The sequence below is a fragment of the Arvicola amphibius genome, chromosome 13 (genome assembly GCF_903992535.2).
Source record: "Arvicola amphibius chromosome 13, mArvAmp1.2, whole genome shotgun sequence".
NCBI classification, from domain to species: domain Eukaryota; kingdom Metazoa; phylum Chordata; class Mammalia; order Rodentia; family Cricetidae; genus Arvicola; species Arvicola amphibius.
In genome coordinates, this window is record NC_052059.1 from 35,663,802 (window position 1) to 35,686,562 (window position 22,761).

Consider the following 22,761-nt stretch of genomic DNA (forward strand, 5'->3'; position numbering starts at 1 on the left):
CAGAGAGCACCGCCATTACCCACCTGACTAGCGTCAGCCAAGCGACCGCTTCAGCTGCCGTGCACGACTCCAGCCGAAGCCAACCCCGCTGTCCCACGCGCGGGAACGAGCCCGACGGAGCACGCACGCGCGTGCGTGGTGGGGGGTGGGGGTGGGGGAGGGAGGAGCAGCGGGCCAGCCGAGCCACTGGAAAGTTTTGAGGCGAAGCCCCAGCGCCCCGGTTGCGGGTCCGGAACCGGCGGCTGCGCCTTTCTTTCTCGGCCCTCAAGTCCGGGCTGCTCTCCGGTCACGGAGCGAGCGGGCTAGCCGGCAAAGCCGAGGGCGGCGCCGTCTGTGGGAACAGCTGCGCGCGGCGTGGGGGGGTGAGGTGGAGGGGGCGGAGGCCGAGCTCCTCGGCCGCGAGCCAGCTCGAGAGTGGAGGTTCTGGATCCCGGGAGGAGCGAGGACCCGCGGGGGCTGGAGCTCGGCTAGGACACTCGCGGCCAGCAGCTCCGGTCCCGTCGCGCTATCGTCCCTTCTGGGTGACCTCAACCCCTTTATACCGACCCCACCTCTCAGGCGCCGCCAGGACCGCCCCGTGGGGGAGGGGAGGAGGCGGCGACACCGCGCGCGCGGATTGGGCCCTCGCGACCGCCGTAGTCCGTCGGGGCCGCAGGACGCCGGGTCCGGGGACGCGGAGGCCCGGAGGTCCCGGCTCTCGCCGCCCGCCGAGCACCAGGGAGCGCGGGATCGCGGGCTACGCGCGGAGCCGGCGCAGTCATGTGAGTCGAGTCGGACCTAAGCTGCGCGGCGGCCACGTGCCGCCACCTCCTCCTCCCGCCCCTCCGCTCGCCCCGGGCCGCCCGACCTGCTGGGCCGGTTCTCGGGGAGACGCGGCCGCCCTGGGAGCTGGGGACTCTGGTGCCGCCCCTGCCCGCCGGGGCCCAGGTGGCGCTGTCTCCGCAGATGTCCCCAAAACAAGTGAATTAGCTGAGAAGGGGGCGGGAAAGGGAAATACTTTGCTTTGAGACTCCTGTTTCCCTCGTCTCGGTGGCAGTAACGAGAACTGTGATTATTTTACGGAAAGCGGTTTTACAAGGAATTCAGCTTCACGTAAATAATAAAACTGCTTTGCTAAGACAAAAGCCAGACAATACCCTTACGTCCCAAATGTTAAAAAGTATAACAATTCTCTTTTAATTTTTGGATAAACTTAAGAGTTGTTTTTCCTTATTCAGGGCCGACTACTGGAAGTCACAACCAAAGAAGTTCTGTGATTACTGCAAGTGCTGGATAGCAGACAACAGGCCTGTATGAAATTTCTAGTAACATATTCATGTGACATGTTGCTTTTTGATCTAAGAGTTTGCAAGCCACGTTCATGTATAATGCTCCAGATTTTTTTTTCAAAACCTAGAAAGATGCCATTTGTTTGATTCCACTTATGAAAGCTACCGTCCTCTCATCAGTCTAACTTTGATTTCAAGGCCTAATTATTTCTGTGGCCTTTGAGGAATGGGTAATCTCATCCATGTTTATGGAACTCCTGCCCCTTAAAAAGAATATTTTCCTTTCTCTTTTTATGTTTCTTCTCAGAGAAATTTGGAAGAAAGTCATTGTCCCCCTCATGAAATACAAACATAGCAACAATTTATCCTTGTAAGCTAGCTCCAACTTGGTTTTGTTTTGTTTTGTTTTCGAGACTCATGAAATACAAACATAGCAACAATTTATCCTTGTAAGCTAGCTCCAACTTGATTTTGTTTTGTTTTTGAGATGGGTTTTCTCTGGGTACCTCTGGCTGTCCTGGAACTCGCTTTATAGACCAAACTGACCTCGAAATCACAGAGAACCGCTTGCCTTTGCCTCTCTGAGTGCTGGGATTAAAGGCATGCGCCACCACTTGACTAATAGCTCCAGCTTTTAAAGCATAAAGCAAAAAGTCAGGTGGCTTTCTTCCCTCTCAGATATGTCATAACAATACAAGCGTACTCTAGTAGAAACTTGGCCCCACAGTGAAAAGTACCTACAGCTTTTGCAGAGGGCTGGTGTTCAGCCCCCAGCACCACGTGGCAGTTCACAACCACCTGTGACTCCAGTTCCAGATGCTCCAACAACAGCCTCCTCCTTGGCAGCTGTACTCATGTGGCACTTATGAACTTACACAGTCACACCCACAAAGTAAGTTTTAAAAAGCTACTCTGTCTTGCCAGGCAGTAGGGCACCCGCCTTCAATCCCAGCACTAGGAGGCAGAGGCAGGTGGATCTCTGAGCTCCAGGCCAGCCTGCTTTACAGAGTGAGTTCCTGGACAGCCAGAACTACACAGAGAAAGCCTGTCTCGATAAACAAAACGAAATAGAACCAAAAGTGACGGTATGTTATATATACATAACCTTTTCACTGGGCAGAACTGTTGTGCACAAGAAAATGTTGCCAGCTTTCATCCTGTATGCCCTCGGCAAACACCTCTAAGTTACCTGGAAGGTCTTTGGCTTTGAAGAGTATTGCACTTCTGTTTTGGTCTTACTGATGATTGCTAAAGAGTGTGCATATTTTATCTGGCGTAGTCTAGTCCTTTCCAAAACTGCCATGAGGTTTTAAAACCACACAACACCTGGAGGTACCTAGGCAGTAAAATGAATTTTATGAGTTATTGAAAATAAATTATCTTTCCAGAAGTTTGCCTGCATCTCCCTAAATATCTAGTAATTTAGTCATTAGCTACAGTCAATACTCAGTTTTGAATGGTCCTTTCACATAGTACTCTTTGTATGGTATATCACCTAGAGGTAACCTGGTCTAAGAACACTAGATGATTGTTTGCTTTGCAAACACTAGCTTTAATGGGGAATTCACAAGAGTGTATTAGAATAGCTTGGTTAATGCCTCATACTGGATTTGATTGACAGCATTTTTCTGGGAATTCTTCTTTCTTGCCACCAGACATCTATAATTTATTAATTCCTAAGTAGGTCCCCGTGCTCACTCAACCATCCATGTCCCAGCCTTCTAATTACTGTTATTCTTCAAAAGTTAGCTCCCCTTTTCCCCATGTCTGTCGTTTTTATTCAAGACAGGATTTCTCTGTGTAGCTGTTGAGCCTGTCCTGGAGCTCGGGCTGTAGAGCAGGCTTGCATTGAACTCAGATCTGCCTCTGCCTCCTGAGTGCTTGGATTTACATCATGTTTACAGATAGCACAGTTTTTGTTTTTTGTTTTAACTGAACAGTATATCCTTAAGGCGTCTCTATGTCAGCACGTAGGGGGCTGTTGAGAGCCTTTGCTGTAGTAAAAGCCTGCGGGGGATGTATGCAGTTCCTCAGCCAGTGCCCAATAGATTGAATACAAGATTGTTGCTACAAACAGTACTGTGGTGGATAACTTTGTTTATTGCATCATTTTGTGCAATGTGGGGAATTTTTTGAGTTTGTGTGGGTGTGTGTATACGTGTTGGAGTGCATGTTTCTCAGTGTGCAAGTCAAAAGACAATGTTCATGTGGGTCCTGGGGGTTGAGGTGGTCGTCAGGCTTGGCGTCAAGCACCTTTACCCACTAAGCCATCTTACCTGCCCAAATGAGGAATTTTTAAAATACCTATTCTTCTGAATGTTTTAAAGACCAAGTCTTTCTTGGTTTTTTCTTTATTGTTGTTTTTTGTTGTTGTTTTTGTTTTTGTTTTTGTTTTTGGAGACAGGGTTTCTCTATCTCGAACTCACTGCGATCTGCCTGCCTCTGCCTCCCGAGTGCTGGGATTAAAAGCATGCGCCACCACCACCCAGCAAGACCAAGTCTTTAAAGATATTCTTTATATCTCTAAGACAGCAAAACAGAAAATGAAATTTAGAGGCTTAACCAGTTTTGACATTTTGTGTTGAAAGGTAGTAGGTTTTGTTATTGTTGTTTTTATGGATTTTGTTTCTTTGGTAGGGTTTTTGGTTTGGAAAAAAAATTGTTATTGCTACTTTTTGTTTTGAGACAGGGTGTTGCTTGAGCAAATAGCTTAAGCTGGGCTGGAACTAGAATGCAGGTTTCTCTTGCTTCAGCCTTCAAAGTACTCAGGTTACAGAAATATGCCCTGCTCAGCTGAGACATGCTTCTTCTTGGAAGTTGTTCCCAACACTTTAAGTCCTTATCACACCAATATTGACTGGGTTAATCAGGAGGGTACTTGATACTCTCCCCTGTGGGTGTGGTCATCCTGATCCATCTTAAGAACCAGATACCTACTGGGAGAACATGGCAATCTGCTTGGACCACTAGCACTGTTTGATACAAGGCTCGGTTTGCATTAAAACTAAACATTTTTTCTAATTCAGCCCTATATTTACAGTACTAGTTTACTGTGAATTTAATGATGCTTTTCCTTTTTCCTTTTCAAGAGTGTTGAATTCCATGAAAGAGGAAAGAATCACAAGGAAAATGTGGCCAAGAGGATCAGTGAGGTAATCTCAGTTGGCTCTTCGTTCATTTGTCTCTGCAAACGTTGATCCCGTCTCTCACATTCACCTTCACGTGGGTCTCTCGTAGATTAAACAGAAAAGCTTGGACAAGGCAAAGGAAGAAGAAAAGGCATCCAAGGAGTTTGCGGCGATGGAGGCAGCTGCCCTGAAGGCATACCAGGAGGACCTGAAACGGCTTGGCTTAGAGTCAGGTAAGACATCAGCAAGACACTTTAAAACTAACATCCCAGGTCGTGCTGAGGGACCTTTTCATTGGTTCCATATAGGAGTTACGTACTTAAATAATGCTGGTGCTTTAATTGTGTATCATGGTCTTATTTAGAAAGCGGACTTTGAAGAGCTTGTTTTGTGCTGTTGCTGTTGCAGTTGTTGTCTGTTGTTGACGTGCCATCTCCCAGTATATTCTGGACTAGTCTTGTACTTGTGGGCTTCCTACCTAGGCCTTCTGAAACTAAAAAGCACGAGCCACCATACCTGGCTTGTTTTGCTTTTTACAGTGTGTCTTTACTTATCTGTTTGTGTTGATGGAAGTGTGGAGTTCAGAGGACAGCTTGGAAAAGTCGGTTTTCTCCTTGCACCATGTGGATCAGACTCAGGTCACAAAGCTCAGTGGCAAGGACCTTAAGGCAATGAGCCATCTTGCCCCATGTTTTGCTTTTAATGCTTCATCTTTTGGTACCTTTGTTCATATCGGCTGCATTACTTTAACGGCTCCCTAGTCCTAGCCCTAGCCTAACTGAATGATTCGTTTCCAAAACCTTGAGGCTTTTTGGATACTCATTGTTATAGGTACTACTCATTTTTTAAAAAAATCCGCATTATAATTATATATTAATCAACTTTACCTCCAGCAGGCAGATTATTTTGAGGGTTGGTAAGGAGTGTTATTGAATGTTTCCATCTGGTTGAATTAAGGCTCTGAAGCAGAAAGTTTTTGTGAGCTTTCTTCCATAACAAATTTTATCAGTTACTTTTCTGGTTACAAGACACCTGTCAGGAGCCACTTAGAGGATAAACGTTCAGCTGTGGGCAGTTTCAGAGGTTTGAGTCCACCGGGACTGGGCTGGCACAGTGGGTAAGCGAGATGGAAGCTTGTTCCCATGATCCAGACCAGAAGCAGAGAGAGCAGGCCAGAGCCCGCAGGGAGATAGAAATGTAGAGAGCGGGTCACCACTGATGTCCCTCCACCAACCGGGCCTCACCTCCTAAAGCTCCACAGCAAGCTGGTTGGTGGCGGCGCACGCCTTTAATCCCAGCACTCGGGAGGCAGAGGCAGGTGGATGTTTGTGAGTTCGAGGCCAGCCCAGTCTATAAGAGCTAGCTCCAGGACAGGCTCCAAAGCTACAGAGAAATGCTGGGGGGCGGGGGGTGGGGGAAGAGCTCTACAGTAAGCTGGGAGCCAAGTTCTTAAACCAGATATAGAGTGTGTGTGTACACACATATATGTGTGTGTGTGTGTGTGTGTATTTGTTGTTGTTTAATGTGTAACCCAGGTTGGCCTTGAACTTGTGATCCTCCTGCCTCCACTTCCTTCAGCAAATCCTACCGGTGTGCACCACCACAACCAGCTAGAGTAGATCTTGATTGTTGGCCTAGTAGTTCAGGTGGTCAGATAATTTGGTTTTTGGATTTTGTGAACCACTGACTTTATTGACCTTAACTAGACAGCATGAATGAGGAGTTATTTATAGGCACATGGGTGACCCTGAAAGAGCGGTATCATCACAAAAGCTTGCCCATCCTAAGTCGCTTCCTTGCACCATGGATCCTCTTTTCAGTTAGCCTTTCACTTCAGCACCTCCCCCAACCCCCGGTGGTACGTGATGGACTGATAGCCATCTGCGTGTCCTTGGCCGTCACCTCGTCAGGTCACGGCCTTCCCACCTCTCTTTCCTGGCCTTGCAGGAGGTGAGACAGAGACAAGCCCTGTGTAAACACTGGGTCGTCATGCTGGGTTGTCACTTCCTCGCGGTAATTCAGCCAGAACCATGGCCACTGTAAGAAAGCGTCTTCCGCAAACGAGGAGGGCTGGCGCAGTCGCACTGTTGGCCACCTGACTAGCACCTGTGGTACCGTACCATACCCGCCATTGCAGGGGGCTTCCTGCTCAGTTCGAGCCAAATTTTTCAGTATGAAGTATACTCTTTAGTCTCTAATAAAAAGAACTCTTTAATTATGGCTTTAAGCAGAATATTGCTTTCATGAAATAAGAATAATTGTCAGTTTAATGTGTTGTAATATTAGTAATGTTAGGAAAAGAAGGGGCATGTAGTTCCAAAAAGCCATTTATTTATTATAATGAGAATCTCACTGGTTAATTTAAACTGGCCTCAGACAGGCTCCCAAGTTCTGGGATTACAAGCATGGATCATTACACCCAACTGAATATAAAGCATTTTGAGAAGAAAAATTAGTTAGGTATCTTCTAGACAGTTGGAGAAGTGTTAGTTAGAAATTCATCTCATTAATTTAATGTATATATAGATTAAAAGATTCCATTTAAGTGCCATTTTAAGGTTTTTGTTTGTTTGTTTTTGGTTTTTTGGACAGGGTTTCTCTGTGTAACCCTGGCTGTCCTGGAACTCACTCTGTAGACCAGGGTGACCTCAAATTCAATAGACCAGGATGGCATCAAGATCCACCTGGCTTTGCCTCCCAAGTGCTGGGATTAAAGGTGTGCACTACCACACTCAGCACAGATTAATTTTGGTTATACATAAACATATCTCCCTGTCCATGATGGGGATATTGGTTTGTCTGTTTCGATATAGAGTCTCCCTGTATAGCTCTGGCTAGCCTAGAGCTCACTTTGTAGCCTAGGCAGGCTGAGATTCCAGATGTGAGCCACTGTGCCCCTGTGGCATCCTTCTGGATTATATGTATTATGTTCTGTGAAATCTGCACCCCCACGCATGCCATTCATCTCAGCATTCAGGAGACAGGCAGGTGGGTCTCTGAGCTCAAGGCCAGCCTGGTCTACAGAGCAAGTTCCAGGGCTACACAGAGAAACCCTGTCTCAAAAAAAAAAAAAAAAAAAAAAAAAACACACACACACACACAGAGAGAAGAATGCTGTAGCTTCTCCTATATGTATATTTTTGTGTTTGTTTTTCTCTGTAAGTTCATCTTCTGGATAAGAAATCTGATATCAAAGGATGAATGTATTATAATATAGCTGATGGCAAGCTAACTACAAATGTTAGACTGATTTGCATTTTTCTAGAAATAAAAAGTTGTTAATTGGTACTGGAAGTGTTAGCAATCTTATGAGCAGAAAGCCAGAAAACAGAGTTTTCACGTTCATGTACGTACCGTAGGTGAGAGTGAAATTTCATCATACTTTACAGATTAATCTATAAAAAGAAACTATATTTATTTGCATTTCTTTGAATATTAGTAAAAGAAAATGTTTATTATCTGTTAGGATGTTTGATTTTTAATGAGTTATCATTAGGGACATTAACTTGTTAGTTTTTCCATTTTTCTGGCATATGTGTTTTTGCTTTTGTTTCTTTTCATTGTATTTCACAAAAAAATTTAATCATGTTGTTGAATTTAACAGTATTTTTAGGTGTATTTTTTAGGTGTTTTGTTTTGTTTCGTTTTTTTCAGGTAGTTTTGGCCTAGAGGGCTTTTGTTTGGCTGTTTTGTTTTTCCAGACATGGTTTCTCTGTGTAGCCCTGGCTGTCCTGGAATTCACTCTGTAGTCCAGGCTGGCCCTGGACCCAGAGATTTGCTACCTCTGCTTCCCAAGTGCTGGGGTTAAAGGTGTGCACCACCACTGCCCAGCTTGGCCTACAATTCCTATTGGTGTGAAGCAGTGAGAAGCCAGTGGGAAGTAGCTTAATAGCTTTGCCTTTGTAACTTCTTGTTGACATGTCCCAGTGGCTAATACTGATTCCTGTTGTCATCAACATTGGAGTTTGTTGGTGTAGGCAGGATACCTGTTTCTTAGACAGGGTTTCATGGAGCCCCAGCTGGCTAAGAACCCCTGATAACTAAAGATGGTCTTTAACTCCTGAGTCTCCTGCCTCTACCTCTCAAGTACTAGGAGGCATGCACCGTTACTTTTATTTTTGGTTGTTTTGAGACGGGTTTCTCTGTAGCTTTGGAGCCTGTCCTGGAACTAGCTCTTGTAGACCAGGCTGGCCTCGAACTCACAGAGATTAGCCCTCCTTTGCTTCCCAAGTGCTGGGATTAAAGGCATGCAGCACCACCACCGTCCAGCTAAGTTACCCCTTCTTATCTTTTTTTCTAGACATTCCACAGCCAAGTATATCACCAGTGACCAGCACTGTCCAGCCCACCCCTCCATCAAATCAACAGAAAGAGAAGAAAAAGAAAAAGGAAAAGAAAAAGAAAGACTCTTCAAAGGGTAGATGGGTGGAAGGCGTAACGGCTGATGGTCACTGTTACTATTACGATCTCATCACAGGAGGTATGCTGGTAAAGCATAGAATTACTAGAAAGTAGAAAAACAGTTCTTCTGTTGAGATTTTCATTTAATATTAATTTAATATTGGCGTATGTTAAACAGTAAAAAACTAACTTCCTTTTTTCCACAAAGCTTAGAAAGTTATAATTTCAACATTCAGAAGGATGACCACAAATTAGAGACTAGCCTAGAATACATAGTGGACCCATGCCAGGTTCGGGTAAAGAAAAGAAAAGAAGCTGTAATAAGAGTGCCCTGCTTAAAGCCGGTCAGTGGTGGTGCACGCCTCTAATCCCAGCACTCGGGAGGCAGAGGCCAGCCTGGTCTACAAGAGCTAGTTCCAGGACAGGCTCTAAAACTACAGGGAAACCCCGTCTCGAAAAACCAAAAAAAAAAAAAAAGAGAGTACCCTGCTTATTGCAAATCAGTGCCATGGTTAAAGTTTCATAAATTCCTAGCTGAGCTTGGTGGCACACACCTTTAATCCCAGCACGTGGGATGCAGAGGCAGGCGGGTCTCCCTGAGTTCAGGGCCAGTCTGGTCTACAGAGGAAGTTCCAGGACAGCCAGAGCTGTTGTAGAGAGACTCTGTCTTGAAAACCCAAACCAAAAAAGAAAATCTTTTCAGTTTCTTACAAATTTCCACTTTCTTGATTAAAAAATCGGAGCTCTGCAGAAGTATAGCACTTCACCTGAAGGTCAGACTCTTCACGTCTGTGTCGTAACCTACAGGGTCCTGAAATAAAATGCCAATAGGAAAGATTTTGTTGTTTTTTTTCCCCCATGACACTGGGTTTCTCTATATAGCTCTGACTGTCCTGAAACTCACTCTGTAGACCAGACTGACCTTGAACTCACAGAGATCCACCTCCCCCTGCCTCCCTAGTGCTTGGCTTAAAGGCCGTGCAACCACCACTTGGCTGGAAAGGTTTTCTAACTAGGAACTTTGGAAACCAAAAGCTAAATTTTTTTTTTCATAGCTGTCTTGATTGACTATTTAATTTTCCTCCTTGGGCTGGTGAGGTGATTCAGTGGGTGAGATATCTGCCTCTAAGACTGACGACCTGAGTTTAGTTCCCAGAACCCACATGGTAGAAAGAGAGCAATCTCCCACAAATTGTCCTCCAGCCTACACCCATATACACAAAAAATAAGTGTAACTGATGAATTTTGAGAATTTTCCTTCATATTAATGTTAAATACCAGTTTCAGTAAAGTACATGAGTTTTTCACTAGGAATATTAAAAACATTTTTTATTCTATTAAAACAATACATTTTTAAATATCCCATGTATATTCTGGGGCAAAGAAATTGATTTATATTACCCTCCAGAAATACATAATTTATGGAAGAATTAAGTAAAAATTTTTTTTTATTGTAGTTCAACAGCAGATCAACCAGAAATAGACACTTGGGGTGGGAAGGGTGTTGATTTTTCAGATTGACTTTGAAGCTATTTTTCTTTTTGGTCTTTCTGTGCTACCTTTCTTCATCTTATTATATGTATTCTTATTCTCAATGATAACTTGTTTATAATTTCTTTATTCTTCATTTCTCACTCTCTGTTTACCCAAGACAACAGAAAGCCATCCCTTCCCTTCAAAACCTACCAAGCCAACTATTTCTACACGGGACGTGAGACATAAAGAACTAACTAGCTATTAATACTGATATAATAGCTCCAGATGTGAAGGTGAGAGACAGTCTCGCTGTGTAAACCTGTCTGGGAACTCACAGAGATCTGCCTGCCTCTGCCTCCCCAGTGCTGCCATTAAAAGTGTGTGCCACAAGCTGGGCGATGGTAGGCACACCTTTAATCCCAGCACTGGGGAGGCAGAGACAGGTGAATCTCTGTGAGTTCAAGGCCAGCCATCATGGCAGGGAGCATGGCAGCAGGCAGGCATGGTGTTGGAGCAGTAACTGAGAGCTTACATCTCACCTACAGCCAGGAGGCAGAAAGAGTGAGCAAACTGGGAATGGTGTAGGCTTTGGAGACCTCAAGGTCTCCACCCCAGCAACACATCTCCAAGAGGGCCATACTTCTAATCCTTCCCAAACAGTTTCACCAGCTGGTGACCAAGTGCTCAAATATATGAGCGAGCCTCTGGGGCCATTCTCATTTAAACCATAATAACAAGGCATCTCACAGAAGAATTAAGCACATAAAAATGGAGAGAGAGAGAGAGAGAGAGAGAGAGAGAGCGCCTACCAAGTATAAATGCTCTAACCTGTGGGAGTTTCAGTAACTCTTGACCATGCTGCCATTTCTAAGTTATGTAGCATTCACAAGTATTCTGTGCAGTACCACTAAGGATATATGTTGCTTCTTTCATAATAATATATTCAATAATAAGCTATTTTGTAGTGTTTTATACATAATAAGGACTCTTGTGAATTTTTACCTAATTAAATTTTGGGGACTTGTTTTATTTTAAAGCAAAATTGTTTTACAATGTATTTTGTTTTAAGCATCTCAGTGGGAGAAGCCAGAAGGATTTCAAGGGAACCTAAAAAAGGTAATTATAACATATTTATGCTGTCTTTGCTTTATTCTCTCAAGTGATTGGCTTCTGGAGTCGGCAAGTTGGGTTGGGTGGCTGATTGGCTTTGTGGTGCTGGGGATTAGTCGTAGGCCTTGTGAATAGCCACCATTCTACCCCTGAGCTAAATAAACCTTGGTTGCTGTGGTTTTTTGTAGAATTTTGTTAAGCAAATTTATTTCCAAATAAGCAGGTTCTCTTCAACCCCCCAGCTTGGCTTTTTTCTTCCTGTAATCCTTGTGTTAGAAGGCTGAGTAGAGCTGGAACAAGTATATCTGTACACACACACATATATACACACACACATACAGGATAAATGATTAGTCGATTTGCAGTCGCTTCTTGTTTACATGTCTGTCCAACTAGACAGAATTCCTGGCTTTGAGAGAGGAGACACTTTGTGTTTGAAAGTTGGTAGTGACTAGCAAAAGCCAGGCTATGTCGCCATGATCTTTTTTTTTTTTTTTTTTTTTTTTTTTTTTTTTTTTTTGGTTTTTCGAGACAGGGTTTCTCTGCAGCTTTTTTTTAGAGCCTGTCCTGGAACTAGCTCTTGTAGACCAGGCAGGCCTCGAACTCACAGAGATCCGCCTGCCTCTGCCTCCCGAGTGCTGGGATTAAAGGCGTGCGCCACCACCGCCCGGCTGTGTCGCCATGATCTTTATCATCGCTCTTGACTCCAGGTGCCTGGTGGAAAAGACAGGATAGCACATTTGCCTTCATTAGTCAGTAGATAGCGACTGTCATTATTCTCACTGTGTTGTTTTTCCCCTCCTATTAGACAGCAGCAAAGGCCATTTGGGTAGAAGGTTTAAGTGAAGACGGTTACACCTATTATTATAATACAGAAACAGGAGGTGAGTATTACCTTTGACTTTTTTTGTTTTGTTTTGTTTGGTTGGTTGGTTTTTCAAGACAGGGTTTCTGTGTAGCTTTTGGAACCTGTCCTGGAACTAACTCTTGTAGACTAGGCTGGCCTCGAACTCACAGAGATCCACCTGCCTCTATCTTTGATTATTTTAACTTAAATATGCAGTACCCAAAACTGCATATGAGCTATTTTGTACCAAGTACATATTATCTTTTATAAGGGGTACTTAAAATATATGTATTGCTATGTATGTATTAATATATACTGTGCATCAATGTTGTTCCTCTTTTTTAAAAAAAATATTTATTATGTATACAATATTCTGCCTGGATGTATTCCTGTAGGCCAGAAGAGGGCACCAAACCTCATTACAGATGGTTGTGAGCCACCATGTGGTTGCTGGGAATTAAACTCAGGACCTTTGGAAGAGCAGGCAATGCTCTTAACCCCTGAGCCATCTCTCCAGCCCCTCTTTTTTTTTTTAATGAATTTATGCTCACTATATGTGAGCCTGGTACCCAAGGAAGCCAGAAGAAGGCATCAGATCCCCTGGAACTGGAGTTACTGATAATTTTGAGTTACCATGTGGGTGCTGGAATTGAGCCCTGGTCCTCCCTGAGAGCAACAAAAATTAACTGTTGAACTGGATGGTGGTGGCGGCGCCTTCCTTTAATTCCAGCACTCGGAAGGCAGAGGCGGGTGTATGAGTTGGAGGCCAGCCTAGTCTACAAAGCAAGTTCCAGGACAGCCAGGGTTCTTACACAGAGAAACCCTATCTCAAAACAAACAAAAGGCATTTGCAAATTAAAAAAAAATCTTCAACTCTAAAATTACTGAGTCTCATGATTGATTTAATAATTTTCCTTCTAAGTACCTATAGTTATCACCTTGTTTGACTTTTGTCATAGTGAGGATCAAACTTGAGAGCCAGTGCATGCTAGCATGTGCCCTCTTATTGAACTACACCTAGGCCTTCACCATTTTCTTTTAAGAAAACAAAACTGAGCCGGCGGTGGTGGCACACACCTTTAATCCCAGCACCTGGGAGGCAGGTGGATCTCTGTGAGTTCAAGGTCTGCCTGGTCTGCAAAGTGAGTTCTAGGACAGCCAGAACTGTTACACAAAAAAAACCCTGTCTTGAAAAACAAAACAAACAAAAACAAAAGCCTTGTGTTAGAGATGTTGTTTAATGGGTTAGAGTGTTTGCAGAGTCCTGGGTTTAACCTATAGTATTACATAAATCTGGGTATGGGTAGAGGGCCTGGACCCACATAGCAAGGTGTGGATGAAAGCACCTGTAACCCTAACGCTGGGGGAACAGAAATGAGCAAATCCCAGGGCTTGTTGTGTGGCGGTAGAGCAGGCCGACCTTGAACTCACAGAAATCCTCCAGCCTCAGTCTCCTAGTCTCCTTCACTCTTAAAATCGTCTCAGTTGGGTAACAAATTGTATAGTTTCTCTCCTTTTCATTTAACTAGACTTAGAGACAAGACTGTTAGAGACTTGGCTGGCTCTAAAACCCAGTGACCACTAGATGGCAGTGGAGTTCGGCCAGTTGAGACACCTGACTGTTATGGTAGTGTATTCATCTCTTCACTCTGTCGTGGAGACTCTGGAAAACCCTACCATAAGTTTCAGGAAATACTCTGTAAAGTCATTATCAGTATGTTTCTTGAAATTGTTTTCAGGTAAACTGAAGATGTTTAAGACTTATCACCCACTTCCCCAGTTCCTTTCCATTGGAGTTAGGTTTTATGAGTTTAGTAAGTGCAGGTTGTCCTACATTTCTGAGTGATAGAAAAAAAATGAGAGGTTTTTGAGCTCTTCATAAAGTGTGTGTGTGTATAATGCGGTATTATTTAGTAATTGTACATGATAAAGTATTATATTGCTAAGTATTGCTAAATAAGTAATACAGTTATTAAAATGTTGATCAGAATCCAAGTGGGAGAAGCCTGATGACTTCATTCCACACACTGGAGACGAGCCTTCTAGTAAGGATGGTGAAAAGTCGCCTGACACCCTGGAAGAGTCCAAATCCTCAGATTCCCACAGTGACTCTGACGGCGAACAGAAGAAGGCCGGGGAGGCCACTGCAGACACGAAGAAACTAATCATCAAGTTTAAGGTAAAATCCAAGAGGATTTGTTAAGAAAAATCATGCCTGGGGATGTGGTTGTATGTACATTCAATCCCAGCACTTGGGAAGCAGAGGCAGGCAGCTCTCTTGAGTTTGAGGCCAGCTGATTTACATAGGGAATTCCAGGTCAGCCAGACAACACAGTGAGACCCTGTTTAGGGAAAAAAGAGCAAGAAAATCGTGTTGCTTATCATGTGGCATATTCTGGTGATCTCAGTTCTTGGGAAGCTAAGAGGGGAGAATTAGAATAGACGTTCAGGACCAGCAAGGGCTACATAGGGGATGAGCCCCATGTAGAATACAGAAGAAATTCCAAGCAAGCTCCCCATGGGTGGTAGTTTACAGAGGCTGAAAACCTAGTACGTGGATGGTGTACACACCAGACTGGGAAAGTGGATTAAAGGGCTTTCTTAGCCCAGTGAAGATAGGTGTCTTTTATGGGGGCTGCTTCTGCCCCAAGGGGGAGTTAGTCTATTCCAACCCCCACTTACACACCTGAGACAGTTTCTCTATGCAGCCCTGGCTGTCCTAGCGTTTGCTCTGTAGATCAGTCTGACCTTGAACTCAAAAATATTTTCCTGCCTCTACCTTCAGAGTCTGGTAAAAGGCATCCACCACTGCCTTTATGTACCATCATGGTACGTGTTTTAAAAGTATCATTAAACATATGCATTAAAGTTTCAGATAGTGAAAACCCTGGTCAAGTTCTTCCATGCACATTTATTGTCATGTGAAAACTTAAAACCATTACTGAATGACTATTATTCTTTAAAAGACCTTTTAAGGAAATTTGGGGGTTGTCTGTAGCAGTTCTGCTTGAAGTGTGTTGTTTATTTTTATTGGCCTTTGCATTTCAGGAAAAAAATAAAAGTACTGAAAAAAGAACTGACCCAGAAATACAAAAAGAAAAAAGTACTCCAAAACAGAATCCATCGAATACAAGTGAAGAAAAGCCTAAAACGCTTAAGAAATCGACGAACCCTTATGGAGAGTGGCAAGAAATAAAACAAGAGAGTGAGTCTCTGTAAGTACCTGAGAGGTTATCCCCTGCTGTGCCCAAGCCCCTCAGCATGAGGCAGCCAAGAACCTCAAGTCCACTGTGCTCCTTAGAGGTGTAGCTCTCCCTGCGTTTCTAGAATGGTTTGTTTAGCAGATGAGACAGCAGTTGTTTTAAAGCAAGGGAGTGATTGTGTTGTGTCCTACCAAAGCCTGACCACATTCACACACCCATCATTTTTTAGCACAGAAACAAATACAGTAAATACTTTCCAAAATACTTTAGCTATGGAATGTGTTTAAAGGTAAAGCTTTTGCCCTCTTTTTCTCTTGAAATGTCTCGCTATACTTCTAAGTTTCTTTTTTAATTTAATGTATTTAACTTTATTTTATGTGCATTGGCATCAGATCCTCTGGAGCTGGAGTTACAGACAGTTGTGAGCTGCCCCCTGTGGGTTCTGGGAATTGAACCTGGGTCCTTTGGAAGAGCAGCTGGTGTTCTTAACGACTGAGTCATCTCTCCAGTCCCAAAGTTTTGTTTTTTATGTGGGTGTGGATTTTGTTCTGGTTGGTTTGTTGGTCAATTGGTTTGATTTGGGGTTTTTGTTTTGTTTTTAGAGTCTTGTGTAGCCTCTGACTAGCCTTGAACTCCTGATCTGGCCCCACCTCATGGGTGCCAGTATTAACAGGTGGTGCGCCACCATAGCTGACACTTCCAAATTTTTAAACTCATATTGAAAGCAGAAGAGTTTGTCAACAGTTTAGCATAGTTGTGTTAAAAATGATACCTGATTAATGGTACTACTGGCTTAACTGCTCAAATGAGTTTTTTTAATAAGAATTTTTATTTTTTTATTTTTTAAAGATCAATTTATTATGTATACAACATTCTGCCTCCATGTATGCCTGCACACCAGAGGAGGGCGCCAGATCACATTACAGATGGCTGTGAGCCACCCTGTGGTTCCTGGGAATTGAACTCAGGACCTCTGAAAGAGCAGCCAGTGCTCTTAACCACTGAGCCATCTCTCCAGCCCCATTTTAGTATTTTTTTTAACCCTTAAAAGGAACCTTCTGCCCGGTGGTGGTGGTACATGCCTTTGTCTTTAATCCCAACACTTGGGAGTCAGAGGCGGCGGATTCTGTGAGTTCAAGGCCAGCCTGGGCTACAAGAGCTAGTTCCAGGACAGACTCCAAAGCTACAGAGAAAAATAACAACAAAAAAGTCATAGAAACCTTCCAGGTGAAGTAGGAAAGGTGTATGGGTAAAACAGAGATTCTTTAAAACACTACTTTGAAAGGATAGTGTAGAATGGATCCTTTTATGCACTTTCATAGTAAATTATTATTAAAATTCTTGGCCGAGGGTGGGTTGCACACTGCTGACACCACCACGTGGGAGACGGAGGCAGGATTTGCTTCAAAAGCATGGACTACAGGGTGAATCTTAACTCAAAGCCACCAGAACCCAAACTATACTCCGCTTTTTAATGAAAAGGCTGTACTTTTTTTTCATAGTGAAATAATGGAGCTACTGAGCAACTCTGTATACCAGATTTTATCCCCCAGCTATGACATCGGTGCCTCTCCCTGGAAGTTACTGGAGCATTCGGCCAGTCCATTCCCTTCTTCAGTTCTTGTCACTTAAAACAGGAAGATGGTTTTATACCCACTTATGTGTGAGAAAGGATTGGGATGGGCAAAAGGTCACCTGATACATAAGCAAGGAAAAGAGACTGGGAGGAGAGGTTACAGCGGGAGGTTGGGGGGCAGAGAGTGAGGGAATGAGGGAAGGAGAGTCTACTGAAGCACTTCGTTCAGATTGCTAGCATGATGCCTAGTACCTTGTAAGTCAAGGTAACATTTTTTAATTAAAAAGTAGGAAAATTGTCCTCTGTCCGCATCTCCTATTTCAGAGTTGATGAATCTTTCTAATGCTGGTTAAGTTTCAGGCTAGCTACACTGTACAAGCTTTCTTGTCGACTGTTTTTGGACTGCCAGCCTGCAAATAATGACCTGGAGACTTGGCCTTAGCTTGGATTTTTTTCCCAACTAGCTCTAATAACTTAATTAACCTGTTTTTTTTTTTTTTTTTTTTTTTACATTCTGCCACATGGCTCGATTACCTCCTCTTAGTATGGCACATCTGACTTACTCAGAGTCTCCTGGTGAAATCGAGCACCTAGATTCCCTCTTCTAATATATCTCTCTCTCCTGCCTACCTATTGGCCATTTAGCTCTTTTTTAAACCAATCAGGAGGTGCCTTAAGCAAAGACACCTTTACAGTATAAAAAAATATTCCACAACCTAGGCAGCTTAGTATGTAATAGATTGTTTCCAACTTTATAAGTAGATTAACCTAGTTTCAAGACAGGGTTTTTCTGTATAGCTTTTGCTGTCCTGGAACTTTCTCTGTAGATCAGACTGTCCTCAAACTCTAACCTAGTCTAAATTAAATTAAATTTAAATGTAAAAAGAACTAAAACAGTCCTGGTTAACTTTTGTTATAGACCAATTCTTACTCTCAAGCTCATCACAAGTAATTCTGGATGAACATGGCCTGAACTGAGTGGTTTCTGAAGGGAAAGGCTAATAAAGCAAATGCTGATGCTGATACAGGAGAGAGGAGGATGCTACAGAGCATCTGCTCTGTATCAGTGTTGATACAGAGTATCAACCAGAGTACCTGCTCCAGCTGCCTCCTGCAGTGTCTGCTGTACAGAAGACAGCGAGGACAGCCATCATAGAATAGAAATTAAAGCTTTTATTTATTATTAACTTGTTATGGGTGCTTATTGCTATTGGACAGGACCTGGGTTTGGTTCCCAGCATCCACATGATAACTAACAACCATCTGTAACTTTGGTTGCAGAAGATCTGATACCTTCTGGCCTCTGTGGACACTTCACACATGCGGTATGCAGACATACATGCAAGCAATACATAAAATAAGAATAAAATCTAAAGGGGACTCTGGGAAGCATATTTTCAAAAAATTAAATTCTTCATCTCCCGTCTCTGATTTTCTCTGTTTGCCTGCTTTATTCTCTAGCTACTGAATTCTTCTCTCCAAAAAGATATTTGGTCCCCAGCAGACTTTATAGTCTCAGCCACTGAATATGATGATCTTTCTGCTCTGTGTTCAGAACTCTCATGGGTGGATTTGATGAGCTAACTCTTTCATAGACTAGTTCACTATCTAGAGCAGTGATTCTCAATATGTGGGTCGCAAACCCTTGGGGGTCGAATGACCCTTTCACAGGGGTCACCTAAAACCGTTGAAAAACACAGATATTTATATCAAGATTCATAACAGTAGCAAAAATTACAGTTAGGAAGTAGCAGTGAAAATAGTTTTATGGTTTGGGGGGGTGAGGTCACCACAGTATGAGGAAGTGTATTAAAGGATCAGAGCGGTTGAGAACCACTGATCTAAAGGATAGGGTACTGATTTCTGGTCTAGCCAGATTGTTTTTTACTGACCGTGTGGATAGTCGAAGGGCTAGTTCTCAAAATAAAAACATGCTAGGCAAATAATTCATTGAGTCTACCACAACAGGACATTAAGGTTCCATTCTTTTCCATCTTGTGTTATGTGAACCTTCAGAATCTGTGTTTATACTGCACAGCGTATATGAGCGGAGTGTTTTCTAAGATGCTGTAGCCTTTGTTCAGCAGAAACAGAACAAATGAGACCCGTCCTAGCCCATATCAGTCAGAATTCAGTGTGTTGAGACTAAAATCAGTATTTTAAATCACCTAGATCTAAGCAGTACACACCTAACCCAGGCCGGAGGCTCAGGAACTCAAGGTCATCCACAGTGACATTAGCAAGTACAGGGTTAGCCAGGACTACATGAGACCCTTTCTCAAAAGAGCCAGAAGAGGAGCAGCATAGTGTTCCTGATGACCAGCCTCTGATCCCCTCAGTGTTACGGTTGGCTTGTGGTGCTTCACTGGCTCATGGTTTCAATGCAGATATTTACCTTATCTGTCAGGGTATAGTTTAGATTTCTTTCTGTTCCAGGGAAGAGGTCGATTTGGAACTTCCAAGCACTGAAAACGAATATCTGTCAACTTCAGAAGCTGCTGCTGGAGAAATCAAAGTGGTATTTAAAGAAAAGACGGTCTCTTCTCTGGGAGTTGCAGCAGATGGGGTGGCTCCAGTCTTCAAAAAGAGAAGAATTGAAAATGGGAGATGTCGGAATTTAAGACAGCGAGGGGATGATGAGTGAGTGACTGGGAACGATCTGAGTGCTGTGGACAGAGGAAATGGCCCTTCCGAGCCTCTCTGTGCTCTGCGCACTATAGTGCTGCAGTTTACGTTTTCTGCTAAATGTAGTTTATGTGACTCAGAATAAACCTTTTTTCATGTGAAATTTATTTTTGTTCCTTAAGTGGAAGCCTACCACATTGCATTGTAATACAGTGTATTATGTTCAATGTCTGAAATTGCTAATTATATGATAATTTAAGATGCTATGTATCTGTTATTTAAAACATGGGGAAGACCCTAGCTCTGTCCTTACTCATTTGAGCATAGCTTGTCCTGCATTGAAAATGCATTATTTCCACACACTGAAATTAACCTGTTACCTGGGAAATAAGAATCAGACAGACGTGCACAGCCCCATGGCAGTCTGGTTTTGATGGTCCTTTCTGAAGCCTGGATGTAGTATGCATAGCAACTTGTCTTACTCCGTTTAAGACCAAAGACCAGAAGCAGGAGCCTCTTGGGTACTAAAGAGCAGAGTGAGGGCTGGACCAGGGGTCAGCTTACAGCAGCAAAGTTTGAAAAGGGTTAACTTGGAGCCAAGCATCAGGGAACTAGAGATAGAAATGCAGCTTCTGCCGTGACATTCTAGAACAGTCCTTTCCCAGTCAGGCCAACTTTTCATAGCCCTGGGTCCATTGGAAGGTTTACCTAAGGTAATGTAAACAAAAGGCTTGAACTAAAATAGGCTTCGTGGTCCACTTAGATGGTTCCCATTTTTTTGGCTGCATTTCTTAGTAGAAATTTCATATTCTATTTGATGTACTTTCCTTTATTATTTTTGCGTATTTTTAATTATATTATTCTTAAGTTGTATAGTATGTAACTTTTGGTAGCAAATATTTGTCTTTGCTAGTATACATGTAAGAATAGTTTATTAAAACCATAAATATTGGGGTTCTTTTTTTTCTAATATGAATCAAAGCTTATAATTGGCAAAATAGTATTTGGAGATTAATCTTTGCAATTATTCAGGCCTAAACTTTATATTTTGAAGCATTTTACAGTTTATTTTGTGAAGAGTCTTGCTGTATTGCCTAGGCTGACCTCAAATCCAGATTCTTAGGTCTAAGATTACTCAGGAGTTCTGAAATTAACAGGTATACTATCACACCTGAGTGTTTGATAGTTGCCGTTTTTTGTTGTTTCCGAGACAGGGTTTCTCTGTAGCTTTGGGGCCTGTCGTGAATGGAATTAGCTCTTGCAGTTGAGTTTTTATTGTTCTTTGACTGGGGTGTTCAAGGGTTTGAGTCAGGGTCTCCCTATATATCCTAGGCTGCCTTCAAACTCGCAGTTAATATCCTACCTAAACCTTAGTGGCCTTAGTGCTGGGATTGCAGGCATGAGCCAACAGACCCTTCTGTTTTAGGGGTTGGGTTTGGGGGTTTTATTTTTGTTTGGTTTGTTTTCCGAGACCCTCCTGTCTCCCAGGCTAGCCTGGAACTCCCTAGGTAGCTTGGCCGAAGATGACCGTTTGAACTTACGATCCTCCTGTTTTCTGCTTCCCCAGAGCTGGGATTATAGTTGTATGCTACCCCTCCTGGTTTATATGGTGCTGGATTGTGTTGGTCAAGCACCAACTGAGCCATATTCTACCGTGTTTTTAAATTTCGATAGGTCATTTGTCATGTAGCCGAGGAGTATGTATCATTAGTCCTCAGCGCTTCTCAACCGGAAACGACCAAAAGTAGAATGTGCTTTTGCTTTAGTCACACTGAGCTCCTGTAAAATGCAGTATTGAAGACGTTTGTTAAATTTGTTTGTATTTGTTTCTTCTGAGACAGAGTCTCACAGTGTATCCCTGGCAGGCCTGGACTGTGTAGATCTGCCTGGCACTCACAGTGAACCTACTTAACTCTGCCTCTCAGGGGTTAGGATTAAAGATATTTGCCACCAGACCTGGTCTCCTGGGTTGTTTTGAGGGGTAATGGAATTAGTGTATGTATAAGGCACTTGGGGAATGCCTGTAGTAGCTGAAACTCATCTACTGTTAATACTTAGAGTATATACAGATGGACACAAAGTAAAAATAAAAACAAGGACCAAGTTCCTACCCACCTACATGACTTAGTCCTTTTCTTTGTCCCACCTCTCTTATTGAGTCCCAACTTCCATATGCAGTCATGCTGAGTGTGCCTGCTTCACTTCACAACAGTAATTAAAGCTGCTGGCTTTTAATCTGCAAAATAGCTTGAATTCCCTGGGTAATGGTAATGATAGCTATACAGTGTGGCTGGACTAGGGCTGGGTCCTCACTACTTTAAGTGAGATTCCCTTACTTCCAGCCTCATTAGAGAGCTAGTTGTTAATGACCCTAGAATCATAATCTACATTTTAAACAAAATCTCTATGCAATTTGCATGTGGGCCAAACTTTGAGAAAAACATTCTAAGATTTTTTTTTTTTTTGAAGGACCATTGTTCTGCTGTTTGTTTTGGCTTCCTTTTCCTTCCAATAAGTTTTGTGGTTAAAGAAAAGGCCAAGACCAGCACTCGGGAGGCAGAGGCAGGTGGATCTCTGTGAGTTCGAGACCAGCCTAGTCTACAAGAGCTAGTTCCAGGACAGGCTCTAAAGCTGCAGAGAAACCCTGTCTCAAAAAACCAAAAAAAAAAAAAGAAAAGAAAAGAAAAGAAAAGGCCAAGACTGAAGGAAGGCAAGGGCGTTACAGATTAGCACCATGGTTGGCTCTTGTCTGTGTCCCTCTGTCTCTTTCCCTTCCCTGTGGTGTCGACTCAGGCCTATCCAACCTTGTTTTTCTTGCTTCCACCATAAGCTTTCTTCTTAAAGTTACAGGTTTTGTTTTGTTTTCAGAAACCATGTTTTGAATGCATTCATTCTGTATTCTTTCTTTTAGAAAGGTCAAATCTTTGCAGTGATATGTGTGCTTCTCATACTTGACACGGAATGAGGAGTAGACGGCCTGAACAGTTAGCCGAAGGGACTGCCATTCCATTCTGCTTGTTTCACACAGAGCTTTACACACATTTCCCTGCATGTGCGAGGTAAACAAGCTACCACTGCACTTCATGCCTTCATTGGTTGTGGTGGTGGTGGTTTTCCAAGACAGGGT

The 22,761-nt window shown here is 43.1% G+C and overlaps 2 protein-coding genes across 3 annotated transcripts in view; one reads left to right on the forward strand and one right to left on the reverse strand.

Moving 5' to 3' along the window:
* Nucleotides 1-517, reverse strand: part of Elf1 (E74 like ETS transcription factor 1) — a 93,240-nt gene extending 92,723 nt beyond the window's left edge. The window contains exon 1 of one of the 2 annotated variants that reach the window (XM_038310340.2): nt 24-517. The gene's annotated coding sequence lies outside the window, so the exon portion shown is untranslated. The remainder of the gene's footprint in view (nt 1-23) is intronic. The other variant, XM_038310335.2, reaches the window with a different exon arrangement.
* Nucleotides 387-21,752, forward strand: Wbp4 (WW domain binding protein 4). The gene is made up of 10 exons (XM_038310341.2): nt 387-761; nt 1,218-1,290; nt 4,358-4,420; nt 4,506-4,629; nt 8,697-8,876; nt 11,343-11,389; nt 12,192-12,267; nt 14,219-14,409; nt 15,279-15,445; nt 19,446-21,752. Coding segments are annotated over exons 1-10 (1,131 nt in total). The 5' UTR covers nt 387-759; the 3' UTR covers nt 19,654-21,752.
* The last annotated feature ends 1,009 nt before the right edge of the window (nt 21,753-22,761 follow it).